This window comes from Cyprinodon tularosa, unplaced genomic scaffold (genome assembly GCF_016077235.1).
Source record: "Cyprinodon tularosa strain WSP-4 unplaced genomic scaffold, ASM1607723v1 ctg163, whole genome shotgun sequence".
In the NCBI taxonomy this organism is placed as follows: domain Eukaryota; kingdom Metazoa; phylum Chordata; class Actinopteri; order Cyprinodontiformes; family Cyprinodontidae; genus Cyprinodon; species Cyprinodon tularosa.
This window is the reverse complement of record NW_024038467.1, coordinates 63018-85550: the sequence shown is the minus strand read 5'-3', so window position 1 is coordinate 85550 and position 22533 is coordinate 63018. Positions and strand designations below refer to the sequence as shown.

The following is a 22533-nucleotide window of genomic DNA, read 5'->3' as shown; positions in this document are numbered from 1 at the left end:
CTTTTATTGTTTTGTTATTTGTTTTTTTCAAAAAACATGTCTGTTGGCCTTCTGACTCGAACCTTCTGTGCCATTTCACTTCATTTATATTTTTCTTTTATAACACATTGAGTAACACCTTTCAAAGCTATCTGGGGGGAAGCCAGTTTCAGCTTAACTATCAAAGCAGGTTTGGGCAGTTCTCCTGCTTACCTTTTTTCTTTTTAATCCCCGCCCATCTGACTGCCACTTCCTGATCACCTTGGCTGGTTTTGAGATGACTGGTTTTTGAGTTCACACAGGAGCTCTGCTCCACACATTGGGTTGGAGATTATCCAAAACCCAGGGAACGGGATAACATTTCTGAGAGTCGATCAGCTAGACACTAGGTTCTCTGACTGGGACAAAGTCCTGTTTTGTGACTCATTTACCTCTCATTCTCCACCCCTCCTTTCGTAAGGGTTTATGTTACACCCACTGCGAGACTTTACCTGTCCAGGTGAGCTATAGTGCTGAAAGTGAACTTCCAGAATGAGGTTATGTAAGTAAACTTTCACGTTTTTTTTTATTTCTATCTAAAGGCATACTTAGTTGGTTAATTAGGTTTTTGTTACTAGTCATAAAACATTGTAGCAGAGTGTTTTTTCATGATTTTATTTGCATAGAGATCATTTGCATGGAGTTTCTGTCTCTCGGTATATTATCACTTTCTGTTTATATGTGAGCGGGGCAGGTGTAGCTTTTCTGGTGTTTTCTATGTTACATATAGTCTGCACTCAGACAATTAGTCATTAAGAAGTAACTTCAAGTAGCTTCACATCTGCCTGCAGCTGCTCACATTGAGTGAGGTGTCAGCTGTGGCTTATACAACTTACAGACATGTCAGATAGGCCAAAAACAGACACAAGAGCCTTATGGAAAGATAAGTTACTTGAGAGAAGTAATACTGAAATAGTAATTCTGTCCCTGTACATCCCATGTTGCTACACTGGAACAAACTGCTGCATCTTATGTCAGAAAGTTTTTTGTCCTTTTGTCAAATTTAACATTAGATGCATGCATGAAATGCAATTAATGTAAATTGCAAAGGATTATCTATAAACATTTGCAAAAATTGAGATTGTTATGCCTTCTGATTTGGAAACGGTTGTAATTTCTAGCAGGTATGCTCATTTTGGGGAAATGTTTGAGCAAAAATAAGAAGTAAAAAAAATGCTGCTGTTTCTTTCTTCCTTGTTTTTTTGTACGGGGTTACAAAGCAGATGTTTTCCAGAGGAAAAAAAAAAGAGAGGAATTTTCTGTGTTTTGGGGCATGCCTGAACACAGCAGTCTGCACATGTTGGATCCGACATGAACTGTTTGTTCCTTTAACTCCTGGCGGCCTGATCCTGTTCATGTAGTGTGTCTGAAGCCTGATTAGCCATTACTATTGTCCTATCTTTATGATCTAATAACTGAGTTATTCTTTTACAAGGCAGTCCTTTCTAGTGCTCTATGAACCTGGGCTGTGTCACTTTAAATCAGCCTCTGAAGGACTTCCCTCTGAGCATGATTCAAAGTTTTATTGTTTTGACAATGTGACGCCACACCTTCTCCAGCAGTCCTTCACTTGAGCGTTTAAGTAACAAAGTGACACCAAATTAAACATGCAGCAGTTAACATACTGGCCAGCTGTGTCTGTGCCTTCTATCTTCAGGGTGTGTTCCATCAGTAGATATGATTTCATTTCTTTACTTGAACCTGAGGAGTGGATGTGTACATAGCAACATGCCAGCTCAGTGTGAACACTCTGAATGCTGATGCAGACACAGATACCTCGTCTCTGGCTTTTTTCCACACTCAGTCGTTAGAAAAAAGAGCTGACCTAGCATTGTCCTGTTTCGCTATTAACTCAGATCAAAGAAGATCAATTTGAAAGCCAACCGCGGTATTTACATGAAATATACTCTTAAGTGAGTAGGCTAACAGGCTTCATGTTATCCTGAAGGAAAGCCCATTGAGCCTTAGTTTGGCATGACTGCCTCAAAGACAAAAGAGAAAGCCAGGTTCTACTCTTGTATTTACAATGTAAACATGTCTTTCTCTTTCAGTTAAAGATAAAAAAGAAACGTTGACACAACAAGATTTACAGATTTTGAAAATCGAACCTTTCCCTTGGTTGTTTGAGCAACTTCAGATCCGGTTTTAGTCAGTCAGAGTTTTTACATCGTCCTGAGCAATAGCATTTCCTCAAATTTTTACACCATAATGGTGTCGCCAAAAGTCGTTCTCGTTCTATAAAACTGAGCTGATGTTCCTCAGGTGCTGGTGACACACCTGGATTCAAGCCTGAAATCGGTGTGTGGAGGCAAATGTGTGCGTTTGTGTAAGCGGTCGCTGATGTTTGTCATTAAAAGATGTCTGCTACAAGATCTTCATTCCTGTTAAGCTATTTATGCATCAAAACAATGATTATAGTGTAAAGAGAAAAACAGTTAAAGTCTATCCAGAAATGGGTGTTTCTGTAGAAGGGATTATTTATATAAGTATTATAATAATTAGATATAATTATATAATTAGATGAATCAATTTTATTTTGTATATTTTAATTATGAAAATTGACCACATTGAACTGAGTTATGCTACAGTGGATGGCTGAGTTAGAAAAGCATTAATTTTCTTTTCTTTTAATTTTTTTTTGTAGGGGGGGGGGTCTTTCCTTATTGTTTTTTTTTTAACTAAATGAGGTTTAGTTAGTTTCTCTGTGAGATGATATTGGCCACAAAGCAGATATGCTCAACCCTGATGTTCATTGATTTTAACCCACTCTTCAACATCATGAGTCTGTTAAGATATAACTAGAGGTAAATCCAGCCCAGAGACAGCAGGATACAGGATTTATTTAGTATTCATTTATTTGAGATTAACAGTGCATACTAAATAACATGATTTCTTTACATGTGAATATGCCATGGAAACTCATTTTCATCTGTAGTCGAAGGATGTGCTTTGAAGAAAACAACTTTGATTTTTGATCATGCCCAGTGTTCTGTGCACTCACTCATCTCTTGCATATCTCCAGCTGTGCATGCTGCCTCCCCAGTGAAAAAAATCCTGCTGAGAAGTGAATGTGTTATCTGCAAATCCAAGAAAAGTCCTCACCAAAGCCTGGGCACATCCCATTAGGAGAACATTTGTAGTTTACGTGGGAAAACTCTACACTGGATTATGTTTGAATCAGGATCCAACCCCTCCATTTGCTGTCAATTGTTAATGCTTTCAAAAGTTTTCATTTTAATTTGTATTTTCTGTCTGAGCTGTTTTGTGATAAAACTGTTACCCACTATAGATAAGTTGCTTATGTTGGACTGTTCAGCCACTTCTTATTATCCTTCCTTCATTAGACACAACACAGACGGTTATTCTTATGGGTGTTATGAGTCATGGTCTGCAGGCTTCAAAATGATAATGTAAAACAAAGACACCATTTGTTATCAAACATTCACTTATGATGCAGCACCACGGAGTGTTGCAGAGCAAAGTCAGTGTTTGTTGAGCCTCATAAAAGCTTTCCAGCACGAGTGTTTGTAGCAACGTGAAAATGTGTCAAACCTAAACAGAAGCAGTACTTCGATTACAAAGCTGTAGAGCTCTTTATCTGTTCTTGCAATTGTTTCTGTTTTTGTTTTTTATGTCAAACCTAAATGTTTTTAATTGTCAAACTAACTTTTAAAAAACTGAAACATGTACAAAATCTAGGTTTAAACTATTTATCGGTAAGCTGCCCTGTACTGTACATCATGAGGCAATCCAAAGAGCAAACATAGAGGAGAAACTAAGTCGCTGACATCTATCAGACTGCAAATGGTTACAAAACTATTTCTAAAGACTTTGGACCCCAGCAAAGCCTTTACTCTGCATAGGCCACAAGTAGGAATATTAAAAATGGAGTAATTATCCTGCCACGCCACTAGAATATGAAATGCTTTTAAAAAATGTGACGGTATGCTAATGACAACGAACACTTCCCATTCAAACTTGCATCAACTCTAAATTTCATTTAATTCCAGTATGGATCAGGGCTTCACTATACAGGGTATTGCTAAAAATAATACTCGTAATTCCTAAAACTTTGCAGAAAATAGGCTGCAGAGTGACTAGGCCAAGTCTAAATGGATGGTGTGTTTCCAGTGACATCTTGAATAAAACAAATGGCTATGGTCTATGGCCTCCTAATTGCTTAAGGACATTAATGACCTCCTCTAATTTATGTAATATTCAAATATGTTCTATGACATCTAATCCTGAAAGAACATGTTGGACCATGTAAAGGAAAGCTGTTTGCATCTTTAAGCTTTCTTTCCCTGATTCTTTCCTGAAAAGAGATCACTCGGAACCAACACTTTAAATAATATGTCATAATGTATATGTATTAAATAATTACAATAATAATAATACAATAATTACCAAAACTGCTTTGAAAAACATTAGCCTTAACACGTAACAGGCAGGTATTATTAGTGTTTAACAAGCACATACAGGAAAAATAGAAAATAATCCTAACATGGGCTGTGCAGTGGGTAGCACTGCTGTCTTGCATCAAGAAGGTTCTGGGTTTGATTACCGGCCTGAGGTTTTTCTGCATGGAGTTTGCATGCGTGGGTTCTCTCCGGGTACTCCGGCTTCCTCCCAAAGTCCAAAAATATGACTGTCAGGTTAATTGACTTCTGTAAATTCTCCTTAGGTGTGAGTGTGTGCATGAATGATTGTTTGTCCTGTTTGTCTCTGTGTTGCCTAGCCTGCGATGGACTGGCGACCTGTCCAGGGTGTACCCCGCCTCCCGCCCATAGACAGCTGGAGATAGGCAACAGCACCCCTTGCAACCCCGCTTGGGATAATTGTGACAGAAAAGAAAAAATGGATGAATCCTAACAACCATCAGTTGATGATGAGTTGAGTCATGAAGTTTAGCTTTATCATAGTTTTGAAAAAAATAAGTTCCTAGTTTATCCAAATCTAATTAAGAAAATGTATCTGAATATGTCTAAATTAAGACAATTCTGCATCGAAAAATTAATAAATAGGGCAATTACTTCTTCATAAACATTTAGGATCTTTGCTATTTTTTCACTTTAAAACCTAAACTTAACAAAACGAAAGCTTTTCTATTGGTGTTTTTAACAAAACCTAGTATGTCATCACACAGCACAGAGCCAGTAACGGGTCCAGAAACAAAACAGGCGGAATGCCAACATGGCTGCTCTTGCCAAAGTGGCATGTGCCTGACTAAGCCCATCTGTTGCTGCCCATGTGCCCGAAGGAACCCGGCTGCTATGGGTATGACGTGAACGCTGGACAGCCTGCAGTATGGACTACAATGTAAACTTGTGTAGCAAAAAAACAATAACTCATGATTCAACCCATGTCATGTCCTGGATTAACAGAGAGAAGAGATTGTCATGCAGTCCGCCAAGTAGAGAGCAGGAGACTCATCTGTGTCGATTTTTCTCTGTAGTTGCTGCTGAGATGAGGGGTATTGATGTTCCCATGACCGGAAAAGAAATCTCAGTAGTTCAATATCCCTTATTTGGGCCACTGCTGAAAAAAAAAACTAGGAATAAAAAAAAAAAAAGAAAAAACTGCTGCAGTTCTTTGCATAAATGAGAAGAAAAGAATCTGACTGTGTCTGCGGCATTTCTACAATAAGTCTCATAAAAAAAAATCATTTATGATAAACGTGGACCCACCTTAATATTCTAAGATGGGGTAGGCAAAGATTGTATTAAAAAAGAAAAGAAATTAAGTCCTCTGTGTGCCTTAGTTGCTACTGTTTATCTATTAATCTTTACTCAGTTTGCACAATCCAGACTTTGTGGACAATTTGTGGTATTAGTCAAATAAAGATAACCCCCGAGCTTATCTTTATTTGACTAATACCTATTTGAGCTAATTCCAAATTCTCCTTCAAAAGTTCAACATAAGAAAACATTGAAGCAGCATTTAAACTGTATTAGCTTTTTGGCATGAGAGGCCAGCATTTATATAGATTACCATAAGATGTAAAATGACAGTTTAGCCTAATTGCAAAACTTTAGTAGAATTTTTTAAACCAAAGCAAAATGATTACAGAGTTGATATTTTAAAGTCAGAGGGTAATCATATTTAAATGTCAAATCATTCTGGCTTAAAGATGTATATGAATGTTTTCTTTATCAGATGATAATGTCCCAAAATGTAGAAAATTTCTATTTAAAAATAAAATCCTGTCTTAGAATCTGTGAGGTTTTTTTTAGAATCTGTGGGGGTTTTTTCCGTATCTTATGCAGGCCAGTTAGTTATACATCAGCATAAACACCTAAATTCGGTCAATCATATATCAATGGTCATCTGTCAATCAAATTTTTTCGGTCATAGCATCTTGATTCATATGTCGTAGCTAAGATACTCAATGGTTGAAATAAGAATCATGTACTTTCCCATTGAGTTCCGTCCCAGTGTTCACGGGGATGGACGTCTGTGTCTTCAGCAGGCGTAGAGCTAACAGAACTGGCAGCGTTACGAGGCAAGGGCTCAAACATGTAAGCCTTCTACACCAAACCAAGCTTCTTCAACCCTGGCGTCCTCTTCCACAACATCTTCGTCCCCGCTTTCCTCCTCTAAATAAAAAATGTATGATGGAGGAGATTCATCCACGACCTCCGACACTAAACTCTCCTCCTCTTGCTTCCTGCTGTCCATAGCGTTCCTTGACAGTGTTGTTTCTCAGTCACCAATTTAGTGCTACTTGGACCCAATGTAATTTCTTATTGGGAACCTACTAGCACTAAGTTGCTAACTGGTTAGCAAGATGCTTCCGAGACAGCGGCCACAATCAAACTTGCTTGCAAATCTCCCGCCCCCTTGATAAACGACCAATCGCATTCACTTTATTCACTCGTGTAAAGTCGGCCACCACTCGGGAGGATTCAGAATGCAACGATTGGAACAGCCGCTTCCCTATGACTTTAAACATCTTTTTTTACTATTGATTTGGAACTGTACATATTGGCTTTTGGAAAAAACCTTACAGTTTAGATCAAAATTAGTAAAATACATGAGGAGACTAGACTAACAGGGTTTTCAAATCTAGCACTTAATGATAGCAGAAACCTCATAGCACTTAAACTGCACACCGTTAAGCCTTACTGTTATTCTCTGAAAGTTTCACTCTCCCTCTCTGCACAATACTGTTTCTGTTTAAAAAGCCTCTGATATGTCTGCTTCCTTTAAGTGTGTTTTAAAGCAGCACAGATCCTTTTTACTCAGTTAACTAATCAAAAAATGACCAGTCTGTCATTAAGACATGATTAAGCTCAAAAGGAGCTGTATAGCATCTCTATTTTTTTTCCCCTGCAACATTCACCGGTTAAACTCTGCTAACTGTTAAACTGTTTTTGCTGATTATATGGATTTTTTTTAAGTAGGTAATTTTAAATCAGAAATTATGTTTTTTGTTTGTATGTTTTTTCCAGCGGTCTCTTTACTTACTGTAGCTTCTGTAGTTTGTAAAAGGTCCAGCTTCTCTTCCTAATATTACCTTGTATTTTTTGAGCATCTAATCACATTCATTCCTTCATAACTGCAGGTAATAGAGTAATTATCCTTTAAAATGTATAATGTTTGATCTTATCTATTTTTGGCTTGATAACTACCTCATTCAGCAAGTTTGACTTGAGATTTGTACTATTTTCTATTGACTGTGCACCTTTTCATTTCCCCATCTCTTTTAACTTTTTTGTTTGTTTATTCAGCATCTCGAGAAGATCAGCTAATACTAAGCTGCTTTTTAAATGGAAGACCTGTTTTAAGTTCATTGTTACACACATTTTCAGACATTCTGTAAGAATGTGTATTAATCACAACAAACAAAAACAGGCCCATTTAAGATGTAGTGTTAAAACTTTACTATGACTGCAAAAGGTTGTAAAATATGAAAACCAGCTCCACTTTCAATGCTTAAACAACCCTGATCTGATTTTCAAGTACTTCTGCATCTTTGTATTTACTTTGTTTTCCTGTTTCTCACAGATTATTCCTGCTGACAGCCAATCCACTCTGATACCCCTAGTCTTGCCTTCCAAATGAGCATCCAGGTGGAAAGCCTATAGCCTGAAGTTGCTCCAGTGATGGCTGAAGCATCCCCTTTAGCTATCTCCCCGACAGACTCTGATGTATTTTCCCCGACCCCTGACCTGTGTGCCTCATGTGGCCACAGTCATAAGCTGGAGGAGAACCATGAATACATCTACCAAGATGAAGTGGACGATGACCTTGTCTGCCACATCTGTCTGCAGCCACTCATCAGGCCCCTGGACACACCCTGTGGTCACACCTACTGTCAGGAGTGCATCACCAGCTTCCTGCTGGAGAGTGACTTCTGCCCTGTGTGCCGTGCACCCCTCATGCTGCAGAGTTGCAGGAAGCCCAGCCTGCTGGTGCATAAATTGCTGGATAAGCTTACTGTAGCCTGCCCTTTTACCGAGTTTTGCACCGAAACACTGCCTCGCGGGGAGATGGAAGATCACATCAAGGGCAGGTAAGCTACAATAAAACATGTAACCAAATACTTTATACTCAAATTTTTATTAAATTTACTAAAAAACCTAAATTGCATAACCCTATCCACACAAATGCATTTGGGATTTTTGAATTTTTTGGGCGACGTGTTTCATAAATGTACTTCTTTAGGATTTAAAACCAGAATGTGACGTTGAGAAAAATTTTAAAAATCAGGTTATTGATCAGAGCTGCAACTCAAGCTTGGTTAGAGCCACCAAAAGGCATCTGTTAAAATCGATTTTCATTTCCTTCAGCAGTTTGTCAGTTAAATATTGTTTAACAATGTTTTACTGTGTTCAAGGGAGAACATATTATAAGAAATACCATCACTATCCTCCTCAGGATCGCTCCTCTTTTTCTCATGGGGCTCAGTGCTAAAAACTAAGAGCTTGAAAAATATGCAGATAGTTTGATATATTTCAATATTAGAATTACGAAACTGGATGAATATTAAAAACAATTCCTTAGACACTGGTTATATTTAGAAAAACATAATAATACTTTTTTTGAAAGTATGTTTGTAATGACTGCTATGAAAAGACGAACTTCTATTCTCAGTGTCATACAATCCAAAGGGTTCTCATTGACCTGCATGCTCACCTCTCTTTACCATTTATTTCTAGCTTTTCATCTGTACTTGTCCACAATAATCTGCCATGAAGACCGACTGTAGGTTTTCCTTTTCTCTTTGCTCTTAATCATTAACCACCAGATACTGTCCCAGAAGACAGGCTTTCTCCTCCAACAGGGCTTTCATCTTTCCAGGCCCAGCTCATCTGCTTACATATCATTAAAAGGCCACACTTTAGTTTCTCTCAGTGTGGGTCTGCCCACATTAATGCTTGTTAAGGCTCCCCTGACCCAAGTGCTGCTGGAATAATTAATGTATCCCACCAAACATCCTGGAGAAGAAGCATTAAGTTTCTACTCAGTTACATTCAAAAGTCAAAATCAGAATTAGATTCAAAATCCTTAAAAATCCTTTTTTATATTTCGAGGATTGGATCTGCGATTTCTTATTACTTTTCCTCTAATGCAATGCTTTCTGCTCAACCTTTTTCTCTGTCAGTTTTTCTCTCTTCTGCTGCCCCTCATGTAGTGTGAATGTCATAATGAGGTGTGGATCTCTGAGACTTTCTCCCAAAAGGATTCAGCTGCTCTCCCATAGTTAGAGAGTGTTATCTGTAGAGGTGAGAGGCCACATCCACAGAGATCATGAAACACATTGTGTGCAAGGATGTGAAAAGGTTTGAGTGAATAACCCATTTCAACATATCTATCATGCTCCACTGATTCTAACAATGAATGAAAAACACTTCTGCTTGAGTAAATTTATTTTAATTCCTTCTTTAGTCTGGAAGAATTATAAATGGTTGAAGACAAACCTAAGGAGACAAACTGTGTTATTAGTGTGAAGTTATAATGGTGAGTTGGCAGAGAAAAGTCAAGTTGCATAATGCATCAAGCAAATGTCAAATTTAATTGCTGGAGATATTAATTTGCATCTGATTTCCATACCAGTAGTTTCTTTTTTGACGCATTAATAATCTTCTTTTAGATCTCAGCGAGAGGTATTGCTTAAAAGGTTGATGGCAAAAGGTCTCATATCAGCAAACGGATTATGCCCCATGGCAAATAGAGGGCAAACCTAACCAAGGTGTTGGTTGATTGTTACCTATGTAATTAAGAACTCCAGAAGTTGCAGTTATAAATTGAGTTGCAAGCAGTTTGTTTACGCCGGTGCTGCACAATGAGCTGCTTGCAGAACTGTTGCCTCATTGGAAGAAGGTTGCTGGCTCTATTTGATCGAAAGATAGTGGAGTTAAGATTTTATTATTTCATCATAGATTTCACAATAAAAGCTTTCAGAGGTTATGTATGATGGGGGGATGGGGGGGGGGGTTCTGTCAACTATATTGTGGTCTTTAAAATTCACTCTCTTTTCTGTGTTTTAATAAAGATATTCAGTTTGAATAAATAATAACTGATTTTGATACATCTCTTTTAGTTTAGAATTATCCACTTTAGGTTTAACTTTAACCTATTTGTGATTTTAGATGAAAGAGATGCTGTTCAGATTCCTTAAAAGCTAAATGTAATGGAAAGAAGATAAGCTTAGTGTTACTTGTGGCTAATGCTTGATTAAACAGGGAAAGCAACAGATGCTTCATCAATTCTTTTGTAACAAAGCAGTTCATCATGCTCCTTTTCCGACTCCTAGAGTTATGCACGGCTCTGGAGAACACATTCAGGTAAACTTGCAACACAAGGTAATGTTTATAGCAGTAACAAGATGATTTACAATAACTGTGCAAGGCTAATACAAATTCATTCAGGTTATACAAAATCTTTTGTACAATATACAGAGCTAAAACTTTGGCACAGTAAACTAGAGCAAAACATGCTGATGACAAATGGAAAAATGTTGCACTGCTTTACAAAACAAAATCCTCAAGGGAAGGCAATAATGTCGAATTGATAGACTGATGGACGGATAGTTGGACAGACGGATGGATGGATAGATAACAGACAGGAACATCTGACAAATAATTGTGTTAGGCATTTCTGTCATTATTTTCCCTCACTCCAGACTCCAGCATTAAACCTTTTTATTTCACATTATCTAAATCTATGTACCTCCATACTTGGCTCAGGAAGTAAAGATTTTCTTACATCACAAGTCTCTGACATTCAATTGAAGTATTGGAGGAATAAATTTGATCTAGACATAAAGATAGTCGAACAGCCAGAATGCATGACCTCAGTGTTCTCTCTGCCTGTATTTTGATGCTAGTGATAATGCAGTACATCATTTCTGGCTGTTTCCACCCAAAAATCTGGCAGTGGGTCAGAAGTTGTAATGACTGAGACTTGGCCATCTGGACAGGGCTGACATCATACTAATGTAATCATTCATGACCTTTATTGGCCTTCAAATAAGAAAACTGATATAAACAGGAACATCTTCGCTGTGATTTGTGGCTGAATCGTTGGTTTGCTGTCAGGGCTTGCACAGCATTTTTGTTGTACTCTGACATGCAAACACATGTGGTTCTTTGAACCTGTTTCTTGTTTGTTCAAATGATACTCACATTCATGTTTTTCATGTAATTCTTCTTTTTAGTTTCAGCTTTAGTACAAATATTTGATTTTGCAGGACTGCTTCAAGCATACTTATGCTTTCTTCTTTTGCTTCCTGTTTAGAAAAGCTGTCTTGACTTAATTACTAAAAAGCAATGGAAAATCACAAATAGTTGAAATGGAAGTAAAAATAGACTCATGAAATCTGCAAAATAAGCATGTGTTCCTTTAAAAAACAGTTACAGAAATATGTGGTAAGGTCCTTAAACTCCATTTCTCCATCCACTATCATCCACCTAACCAGCAACAGGTTGTGGAGATAGATCCAGCAAATCACAGACATCCCCTTTTAAAGCTGTATTGTCCAGCTGACTCTGAGTTGTCCGAAGGTGGTCAGAGGCATATGTGATCACTTTAGTGAGTTCTGAGTCTGATCTGGTGTTTGCAAAGCAAAGTGCAGTGGAAGCATCTTGATCAGAAAGCAGACCCACATCAGCTGATTACTTTTGAAGTTGAACTAGTTTCAGCTCCCACAGCAGACCCGCATTTGAAGAATGAGCAAAGCCTCACATGGTGACAATCACCATGAAAACTAAGACAAAATGATTCAAGAAAAGCACCAGCTGTATACTTCTCTATAAGGCTGGCTTTTCTGAAGATGTTTAGGTCCAGTCTCATTTTGGACTGATAATACCTGCTATATTAGGGTCTTATCTATCTGCTCTAGGTCAGTCGGTCCTTGTCCAACTAAATAGAATTGATTTGGTCTGAGTCCATTTGGTGTGAGTCTGGTTGTTTTGACTTGAGTCAACCTGTCTGGTTGGTCCGACCCCGTTGGTCTAAGGCCCCTTGGTCTTTTGTTTCCATTGTCTTGAGTAAGTCTGGCTTTAGTCCGTTTGGTCTGATACTATTTAGTCTATTTGTGCTTGTCTCCCAATAATACAGGTAATAAACCAGTAAAAAAAAAATTCTAACTCTAGTTCATTGTGAGGTTCCTTTTTTTTACATGTAAGCACAGTGATTGCACTAGGGTGAGAGCTGAAACAACTATACCGAGACTGTTTAGTGCAGGTAGTTCCATGCATCCATGCCTGGCTGTGTGTTTCCTGGACGGGGCCGCCTTTTGCAGCTGCTTTTTGTGTCTTTGCTTCTGTCTCCTTGAACCCCAGTCAGCCTCGGCAGATGGCCGCTCACACTGAGCCTGTTTCTGCTGGAGGTTTCTTCCTGTTAAAAGGGAGTTTTTCCTCTCCACTGTCGCTACAAGCATGCTTAGTGTGAGGGATTGCCTTCAAGTCAATGAGTCAATGCAATCAACTGGTTTTCCTTAGATAGAAAACTTTGAAATAATTTCACTGGATGATCTGGTTGAACTGTAAAGTGCCTTGAGATGACATGTGTTGTGAGTTGGCGCTATAGAAATAAACGGAATTGAATCTTTTTAAAAAGGATAAATTTTCAATTCACTTTTAAGAATATTTTGTTTGAAATGGTACCAATAAAGGTGCTAATAAGAGCAGCACAATGTTTTTAATTAAACTGCCTCCTGTGTTGAGATTTGTTACTGCCATCCACACATCAAATCAATAAACAGAAAAGAATTTGGCATAATTTTTAGTTAAAACTTTTGTTTTGCTTAAAATATATCGGTTAAAAGACATCAAACAACCAGAAAAAAAGAAATAAGTGAACAAACAAAAGTGAAGAAACTATAGGTGTGTAAACACTTGTACAGTTTCTGTTGTAAATGTGCTTCAATTTGTGCTCATATCTTAAAACTGATGAAGATAGCATTGTTTATTATAGAGTAACAAATACATTTCTCCAGTTTTTTCTGCACATCGTTTCTATATAGTGAAAGGAAAAACAAAACTCTGACTCTGGAAGAGTAAAGACTTGACATTTTTGCATGGAAAATGGAATGGTGTAATAGAATGAGAGAATATGAGTTCATTTGTACGTCATATTGCCGTTTTTGTTAGTGCTACCTGACGCACAAGCATATAAAATGAGTCCTCTGGGGCAAACTTGCTTCTGTTCACAAAAACTGCATCCTGTCACAATCCAATTACTTTTCCATTTCCTGCTGGCCCTGTGGTCCTGTTATTGTGCATAGTGTTCAAATACCAGAGGGTCTGTGATGTCTTGAATCTTTCACATGCATCCATTAACACGCAGATACAGTTTGTTACCACACCACCTCCATCCATGAAATATTTAGTGGGACAGGGTATTTACACATGTTAAAGGACTTTCTCCTGATCATCAGACAGTATTATGAATATGCAATAACAGGGAAGGAGATAAAACAGAAGCAAAACCAGTGAGACAAATTAGTACAATTCATCAATTCATCCAGCATCTGACCAGATTAATTAGGCCATTTAGATTTTTTCCACATTTTGTATTTTCCCAATCAGAAACTTTAATGTGCATTCTTAATTGGGATATCATGGGTTTTCATGTTTCTACATAAAATGTCTACTTTGTTGTAGTTACAGTTAGAATATGTGTCTATGAAGACTTTGCACAACTGGAGGTGATTTTTTTGTCTTTTCTTCTTTTTAGAAAAGCTCAGGCTCAATAAGATCTAATAAATATCCTCTGCCAACACTAACGTCTAAATAATGCTACATTTTTTCAATGAAACCAATTTAAACTTTGACTTTGAGTCTTTCTAATGCATGGATATACTGTAATCTTAACCATTTAACTGTATATTAAGGACAGATGCCTGCTGAAAGGTGAACCTCAGCCTGAAGCTTTTGACATGCTCTCTAACAGCTATGATTCTACCAAAATTCTACCTAAAGTTCTGAGTTCAAGCCTCACTCCCACAGACTGCCACTCTGGCTCCCTGAGGAAGACCCTTGACCCCACACTGCTCTCTGGGCGTCGCACAATGGCAGCCCACTGCTCCCCAAAGGGATGGGTCAAATGTATAGATAAATTAAAATAGAAACAAAACCGAAAGGTTGTGTTTCTGGACTGTGAGTAGATGGAGAGAACCTACACATGCATGGGGAGAACATGCAGACTCCATGCAGGAATCAAACCAAGGATCTTCTCATTGCAAGACAAACTGGGCCTCCATGCAGCCCAGGCATATACATATTCTTCACACGTGTTCAGTGACTACTGAATGCCGTTTGGTTAGTTGGTTATAACTGGTTTTTAACCTTATGGTTCCATCATGCGTTGCTACAAACAGCAGAAAAAGGGAAACAGGTCGAAAAAACATCATTTTAAATACACATGTAATTCCATTTTTCTAAGTTTTTGGTCTCTTCAGTCATTGCTTAAATTTGTCAGCACAAAAATCTCCTCCAGTCTTTTTTCCAGTTACCTGATCAATCAAAGACAAGTGCTGATGACAAATGGCTTTTACCTTTAAAATAATAAATGACCCAGCTTCCAGTCTGTCATATAATTTTCATCACAAAATATAAAAATATAAACTAGACTGTTTAAATTCACTTGGTTCAGTACAGACATGCTTCATATCCTCTCCTTTTGATCCTCATCTTTCTTATTCACATCACTCTGACAAACAAGCTTCCATCCCAGCAGAGAATATTGATTTGACGGTGTGTTTTGGTCATGCTCTGCCTCTTCTTTTTTCTTTTTCTTTTTTTTTTTAACGCTTGTAGGCAGATTCTTTTAAGCGATCAGACCAATCTGCTGCACTAGGAGCAGTCCACTGCTGTAAACCAGGGGTGAGGCAATGGAAAGCAACACATTCTCTCTCCGCTGCAGGAGTGATATACTAACGGGCAGGGGGAGGTGAATGCAGAACTGGCACCTGTGTGTGTGAATGTCTGAGGGTGTATGTGTGGAACTGGGTGCATGTGAACAGGGCAGAGCCAATCAGGGGAGAACAAAGTACTTTCCCTCCCTTGCTTCTAGTTTGGTTTGCTCCATCCCCCCCTTCAGTGGTTTCTGCGGCAGTATAAGTCACAGCCTGCGCTGTTCTCTGACACACACACACTCACACACACCCGCTCGCAGTGCATACGAGCACAAATCCTCTTACAACTCGGCAGTGCCCAGAGCAGATTAAGGGGCTGCACATCTCAAATTGTATTCCAAATGTGCCACCTTTGCATGGGTCCCTTTCCTTTTATTCCTGCACTTTCTCCTTCTCCCCCTGTTCCATAACAGGACTTCTTCTGCTCTGCACCTGCTTTGGCTGCTTTTTCCTCCTTCGCTCCATCTTCAACCTCTGGCAACCAGCCCAGTTGGCTCTGCAGCTGAGATGACCAGGCAGCCGGCCTAAGGCACAAGAAGAAGAAGAAACTCGCACAGACACAAGTAGAGAAGTGGGGAAGAGCAGAGGGGAGGGGGAGTTACAAGGTAGGAAGTTAAGGATTAAATCACATCTGAAAGTGCTTCTGTTGAAGGAAGGCGAGCGCCAAGGGGAGAGGGGGGGGTCAGCACGGCTAGGGTCTCAGAGTTGGAGGTGGAGGAGGGAGAGGAGGAAGGATCAGCTTCAGGGAAAATCAGGGACCAGAGAACTGGGGTGGGGGGGGGTTAAGGTGGATCATGAAGGCTCTGTTGCTGCTTGTTCTGCCCTGGCTCAGCCCGGCCAACTACACAGACAATTTGGGCAACCTGCACATTCTCTATTCCGAACTGTGAGTACAACACTCCGCCTAATTCTGCATCCTTTACCCGATCCATCTATCCATTCATCCATCCATCCGTCCATCCATCCGTCCATCCATCCATCCATCCATCCATCCATCCATCCGTCCATCCATCCATCCATCCATCCACCCGTCGATCCATCACTCCATCCTTCCATGCGGATTTATGAACTACACCAATGTTTACATTTGGAGCATCACGTGAATAGTCAGAGTGCTCTTCTGTGCTCAGTCAGTACTCTTCTGCTGCTTTGGTTGCCAGTCGCTGTGGTCCTGGCTGGGATCCTGCAGAACGGCAGGTAGTGCTTTGTTTGGGTCTTACAGAGCAACACTGCAGCAGAGCATCTCTTCCTTCCTCTATTTATCTATGTGAGTAAGTTAGAGCCTAAGTGCTGTATTGATTGGAGCAGAATGTCAGCACACATTTGCCCAAAATTGTGGATTTTAAGCGCTGTGTATGGATGCTGAGTCTTGTTAAGCATTTGGATGTTTGTAACTTTAGTGTGGGGTTGTGAAAAAGACTTTTACCTCAGCATTAAAAACGGATAGTCAACTGTTCTCATTTCTCATTTGCACAGAATTTAAACCTGAGCGAGCAGGAAACCTTACGAACAGAGAAAAACAAGAGCACAGTGACATCCCTCCTGTCAGTTTGGTAGTGTTTTTAAAAATCAAAATAGAAAAAAACTACAAGGGGTATAATGATGCATTAAAACACACACTAAAAAGATATATATTTATGTGCAAGTAGTCTTTTCCTGAAGAGAAAAAGAGGCATTATGAATTAAATAATGTTTTTAAAAAAGTGTAATCGGTGTAAAATAATCCAGTACATGTTTGACTGGTCCAAAAATTATTCTTTGTTTCCTGCTCTCATTCCAAGATATACACAATCGCTGAAAATACTCCATTTTCTTTTTTTAAAGGTTTTCTGATCCCTCAAGCTGTTGTGTAACGAATATACATTCAGTGCAGATTTTTCAGTTAAACCAGTCTCTCTGTTTTAGATGTTTATCTACAGATGATCAAATATAGTCCAGTCTAGTTAGAACCTGTAAAGTGGGTCTTTAGCTAGCGTCTGTGAAGCAAACTGGTTGAAAGGTTAGCTGGTCATACTTTTTGTCCGTTAAGATTGCTTACATCCTCACTCTCTGTCATTGTTTCTCTTCTATCCAGGAAACAAAATGCTGCCACTAAAATGTTTTAAAAGAATTACATTCAGCAAAAAAGCAAAACAAGAAAGCAATTTCACACACACACCTTTTGCTTTTTTAGTTTTTGTTACAGTTTGTAAAGTTTGGCGGAGTTCCTTACTCACATTTTTGTCTATTATACATCACATCTATCAGTCAATTCTGCTAGGTTTTCTTTAAATAATCACAGAATGAGAACAACGCTATTTTTTATCCTTTATATTGGATGAAACACTTTTTTTGCATGCAGTCAAAATTGTCAATGCTAAGGCAGGAGATTTGATGCTCCTACAGACCAGAAAAAGAGACTACTCTCCAAATTTATTAACCACAAATCTGTATTGAATGAAAGCTCCCAGTCAGCCTTAATAATTAACCAACCTTCTAAGAGGTCCTTGTACACCATTGCACTGTATATCAAAGTGTCTTCATTCTTGGCTTTGTTTCCTTCTGAACGGCGCTCTGAGCTGTGTATTGGCCCCCAGACCCTCACTGTGTGGGAGTTAATGTCGACTACATCCAGCCGCTCCATGGGAAGTCAAAGAGCTCTGATCCCTGAGCTGGTTTTGTTTTTCTTCTCAGTTTGACAGAGGCCATGCCATTAAACTGCACAATTCATAATTGAACAAAGGAGTGTCTTTCTTGAGCAGTCTTTGCATTTTATGATGTCTTCATACAAAATGATCCTTTTGGGGCAGTAAGACCAGGAGCCGGAGTTAGACAGTAATGCAAAAAGAGGACATATAAGGGAGGAAAAAAGGGGGATAGACTGAGATGAGCGGCAGATGGATTAAAATAAAGCAGTGCAGCAGTGAGGAGAAGGTAGCATGTTGTAGATGAGAGAAGACAGGAGGGTAAAAGGTCGCTTCCTCCGTCTAGCTTCCATCTGGCCGTACATACGCTGCCATGGTGATGCATTGAGCATCCCTGGAACCAACCAGGACCTGCTTGGGGTTCCCAAAGCTTGCAAAAAAAAAAGAAAGGGGGGGGGGGGGGGGGAGCGTTGTAGACAGTATGTCAGTTTTTGTGAAGTGTTTCGGACAGGATTTATTTATTTTTTGCTGATTATGACTTGACATGGAAAGAAACAAGGAGCAAACAAACACGGACGTGGTGTTTTTCTGCATGGCTGGAGAGCAGTGCCACACCATTCGTCTTTATCCAAGATGTTGACAGGAGCATCTTCCGGCTCCGCCTGTGCTGAAGCGGCCTCCTCCTTCCTCCTCCATTTTTCCTTCCATCCTTCTCTTTTTCTTTTTTTAATACAGTGCTGCTCCGTTTGGTTTTAAGTGATTACTACAGTTAGTTTATGCAGCATGGAGAAAAAGAGAGAAGCTGTACTCTGCCTTCCCACACATCAGTTTGCAAAGGATGCTATGTACGTCATACTCCTTGTGCATACATGCAACTTTCATCGCAAGGGGAGAAAAAATATTTCTCTCTGATCAAAAGCTTTCCCTCTGTCAGCATCAGTCAACAAGAACGCAGCACAGGCACAAACAGGAGAGCCTCTGCTTATGGGATCTTTTTTCATTCCTAACTCATAAACACCACTGGACTCATTCCCTTCGATGCAGCGCTGTAGAGCTTTCATGATTAATCTAAGTTAATTCTTGAGTCGGAGCTGAGATGTCTTAAACGCTATGATTAGCTTAGCTTCCGTCCCTTCAGCCCTCATCTGCGAGGTGTTTGATCACTGCGAGCTTCAGCGCAGTCTCAGTGCGCCGGACATCTTCAGCATGGGTGCATCTTAACAGGATTAGCCAATCCGGCTCATTCAGCCTGAACAATACATATCATTTGTTTATATCAGGTCAAACCACAGTCGACGACTGGGCACCATGCCGGGCCTATTCCAGCCTCGTGTCTGAGGCGGCAGGCTCAGATAATTCGATTTTTGACTGGGTTGAACATTAATCCCGGATCTGTAGTCAGGATCACACTTCGTTTTATTGCAACTTTCGGGCCAAAACACATAAAAACCGGAGAAAGACAAATTCAGTGAATTTATCAGAGGAGTAGTGTATTTTACATGTGCACACCAAGCGAAGTCAAAGAATGAGGGAAACTACCGTAAAAAGGAGGAAATGAGCTGTACCATGTTCAAATACCTCAACATTAGATACACTATATTGCCAAAAGTATTTGCTCACCCATCCAAATTATTGGAATCAGGTGTTCCAATCACTTCCATGGCCACAGGTGTATAAATTCAAGCACCTAGGCATGCAGACTGTTTTTACAAACATTTGTGAAAGAATGGGTCGCTCTCAGGAGCTCAGTGAATTCCAGCGTGGAACTGTGATAGGATGCCACCTGTGCAACAAATCCAGTCGTGAAATTTCCTCGCTCCTAAATATTCCACAGTCAACTGTCAGCTGTATTATAAGAAAATGGAAGTGTTTGGGAACGACAGCAACTCAGCCACGAAGTGGTAGGCCACGTAAACTGACGGAGCGGGGTCAGCGGATGCTGACGCGCATAGTGCGAAGAGGTCGCCAACTTTCTGCAGAGTCAATCACTACAGACCTCCAAACTTCATGTGGCCTTCAGATTAGCTCAAGAACAGTGCGCAGAGAGCTTCATGGAATGGGTTTCCATGGTCGAGCAGCTGCATCCAAGCCATACATCACCAAGTGCAATGCAAAGCGTCGGATGCGGTGGTGTAAAGCACGCCGCCACTGGACTCTAGAGCAGTGGAGACGCGTTCTCTGGAGTGACGAATCGCGCTTCTCCATCTGGCAATCTGATGGACGGGTCTGGGTTTGGCGGTTGCCAGGAGAACGGTACTTGTCTGACTGCATTGTGCCAAGTGTAAAGTTTGTTGGAGGGGGGATTATGGTGTGGGGTTGTTTTTCAGGAGCTGGGCTTGGCCCCTTAGTTCCAGTGAAAGGAACTCTGAATGCTTCAGCATCCCAAGACATTTTGGACAATTCCATGCTCCCAACTTTGTGGGAACAGTTTGGAGCTGGCCCCTTCCTCTTCCAACATGACTGTGCACCAGTGCACAAAGCAAGGTCCATAAAGACATGGATGACAGAGTCTGGTGTGGATGAACTTGACTGGCCTGCACAGAGTCCTGACCTCAACCCGATAGAACACCTTTGGGATGAATTAGAGCGGAGACTGAGAGCCAGGCCTTCTCGTCCAACATCAGTGTGCGACCTCACAAATGCGCTTCTGGAAGAATGGTCAAAAATTCCCATAAACACACTCCTAAACCTTGTGGACAGCCTTCCCAGAAGAGTTGAAGCTGTTCTAGCTGCAAAGGGTGGACCGACGTCATATTGAACCCTATGGATTAGGAACGGGATGTCACTTAAGCTCATATGTGAGTCAAGGCAGGTGAGCAAATACTTTTGGCAATATAGTGTATCTGTTATTAAAAAAGCATTTGCTTACATGATTGATTTTTTTTTTTTGTTTATTCAATATTTTTTAAGCAAACTGATCATTTGGCCCTATACTCTGCAATTCCTCATTGAGAAAAAATGAATGCGGTGGTGGCAGCATCATGCTGTGGGCAGGATTTTTCTCTAACAGGGATGAGGGAAACATTTCAAAATTAATGGAAAGAGAAATGGAGCTGAAAAGGTCTGGTGCTAAAAAGAAATGCGTGTTAGGGATGACATGCAGCACGTTTTCTTTTAATTAAGTAATTGAATGTGTCACAGATTTAGTCAGTGTCAGTGTTAATCCCCCATACACCTATGGCTCATGTGAATACTTCAAAGATTCCTCTTGGTTCTACGACTCAATCTGGAGGCTCTGTCTGAAGACGTAATCTTTAACAAATCGACATGTAAGATTTGATGGACTTCCTTCATTGCGCATTTAACTAGGTTCTGAAAGAGTTTAGAAATAAAACAGGTCAGTTAACAGTAGATTAAAATGTTAGGCTGACACCTTTAAAGTCACAAAAAGTGTTTGTTTTTTTTAAGAATTGATTATATATATTCTTAAAATGTATACAGCCTTCCAATCAGACTGAACTTTTGATAAAAAAAAAACAAGTCATAAAATAATTTAATTAAAAAGGTGAATCTGTTTAGGAGTTCTAATAAAAATGCATGGACTGTTCAAACTTCATAATTTTAAACTACTTTTAGTTGATCTTTCAAATTCAATTCAGATTAAATACTTAAAATTTTGTATTTTCAACATTAAAAGATTTTAAAAAAGCTTTTCTTATCTCTTCATTAAGGGAATAAAAGGCTTAAACAAACATCATGTAACTAAAGGGTTTACAATTCATGTGTGAGCACTGTACTCTGTCACAAACAACAATGAAATATGTATTCATTTATTTATAAGGAGAAGCGAATGCAGGTCAAAGTGTTAGCTTCAGCAGTGCCTTCCTCTCAGTTCTGGAACTGTTCAAGCAGAAAACAGCATGAGAGAAAGGTGAGGGGAGCATAAGCATCCGCATGCAGGGAAGGCTTATAGATGGACCCAAGTTTGCTCTGGCATAGAAAAAGTATTTTACTAAACTTAGATGCATATTGTTTCCGCAGTGCAGCACATGGTTAAATCTGCAATGAATCCTTTACATCAACTGGCCCACTTTCTCAGATGTATAACTTAGGAAGTGTGGATTGTGTCTAACCTTTGCCTATCACTGATTCAAAGTCTGGCTGCTGTTTATGGGATTTACAGCTTGACTCTACTAGGATGAAAAAACTTCCTAGTCTTGTGTCTGCAGTGAGCTAATCTGTAGGAAGGCTCTGTGGAGCAGGCCAGGCGGGCAGCAGACTGTAACTGACAGCTGAGAGGAGAGCGGCGTGCAGTTAATCTCTCACGTGAGCAGATCCCCACAGACTGCCTGGAGTGTGGGTTGGGCTTTGATGCAGGTATAATGGCCCGAAGAGAAACCAGGACATTGCCAGGGGTTACAGTGGCACATAAAGAACAATGAAATATAAAAGGTGCAAAAAGCAATGTGGGTCAGTAACCTTGCAAGGGTTCTTTGTGGCCATACACTGTATGGCACATTTTGAGTTACTGTTAAATAATTTTGCACCCAGAGAGAAAAGAACAACTTCTGTGATACTACTGCAGCC

At 39.7% G+C, this 22533-nt stretch overlaps 1 protein-coding gene across 4 annotated transcripts in view; it reads left to right on the top strand.

The window, feature by feature from the left end:
• Positions 1-227: 227 nt before the first annotated feature.
• The window catches only part of lnx1 (ligand of numb-protein X 1), a 54475-nt gene continuing 32169 nt past the window's right edge, over positions 228-22533 (top strand). Inside the window, exons 1-2 of one of the 4 annotated variants that reach the window (XM_038280695.1) lie at positions 228-478; positions 8026-8533. In XM_038280695.1, coding sequence (XP_038136623.1) covers positions 8124-8533 — 410 coding nt within the window. In that variant the 5' untranslated portion in view covers positions 228-478; positions 8026-8123. Of the gene's footprint in view, positions 521-8025; positions 8534-16115; positions 16269-22533 lie in introns of those variants that run through there. The other 3 variants (XM_038280694.1, XM_038280697.1, XM_038280698.1) reach the window with 3 other exon arrangements.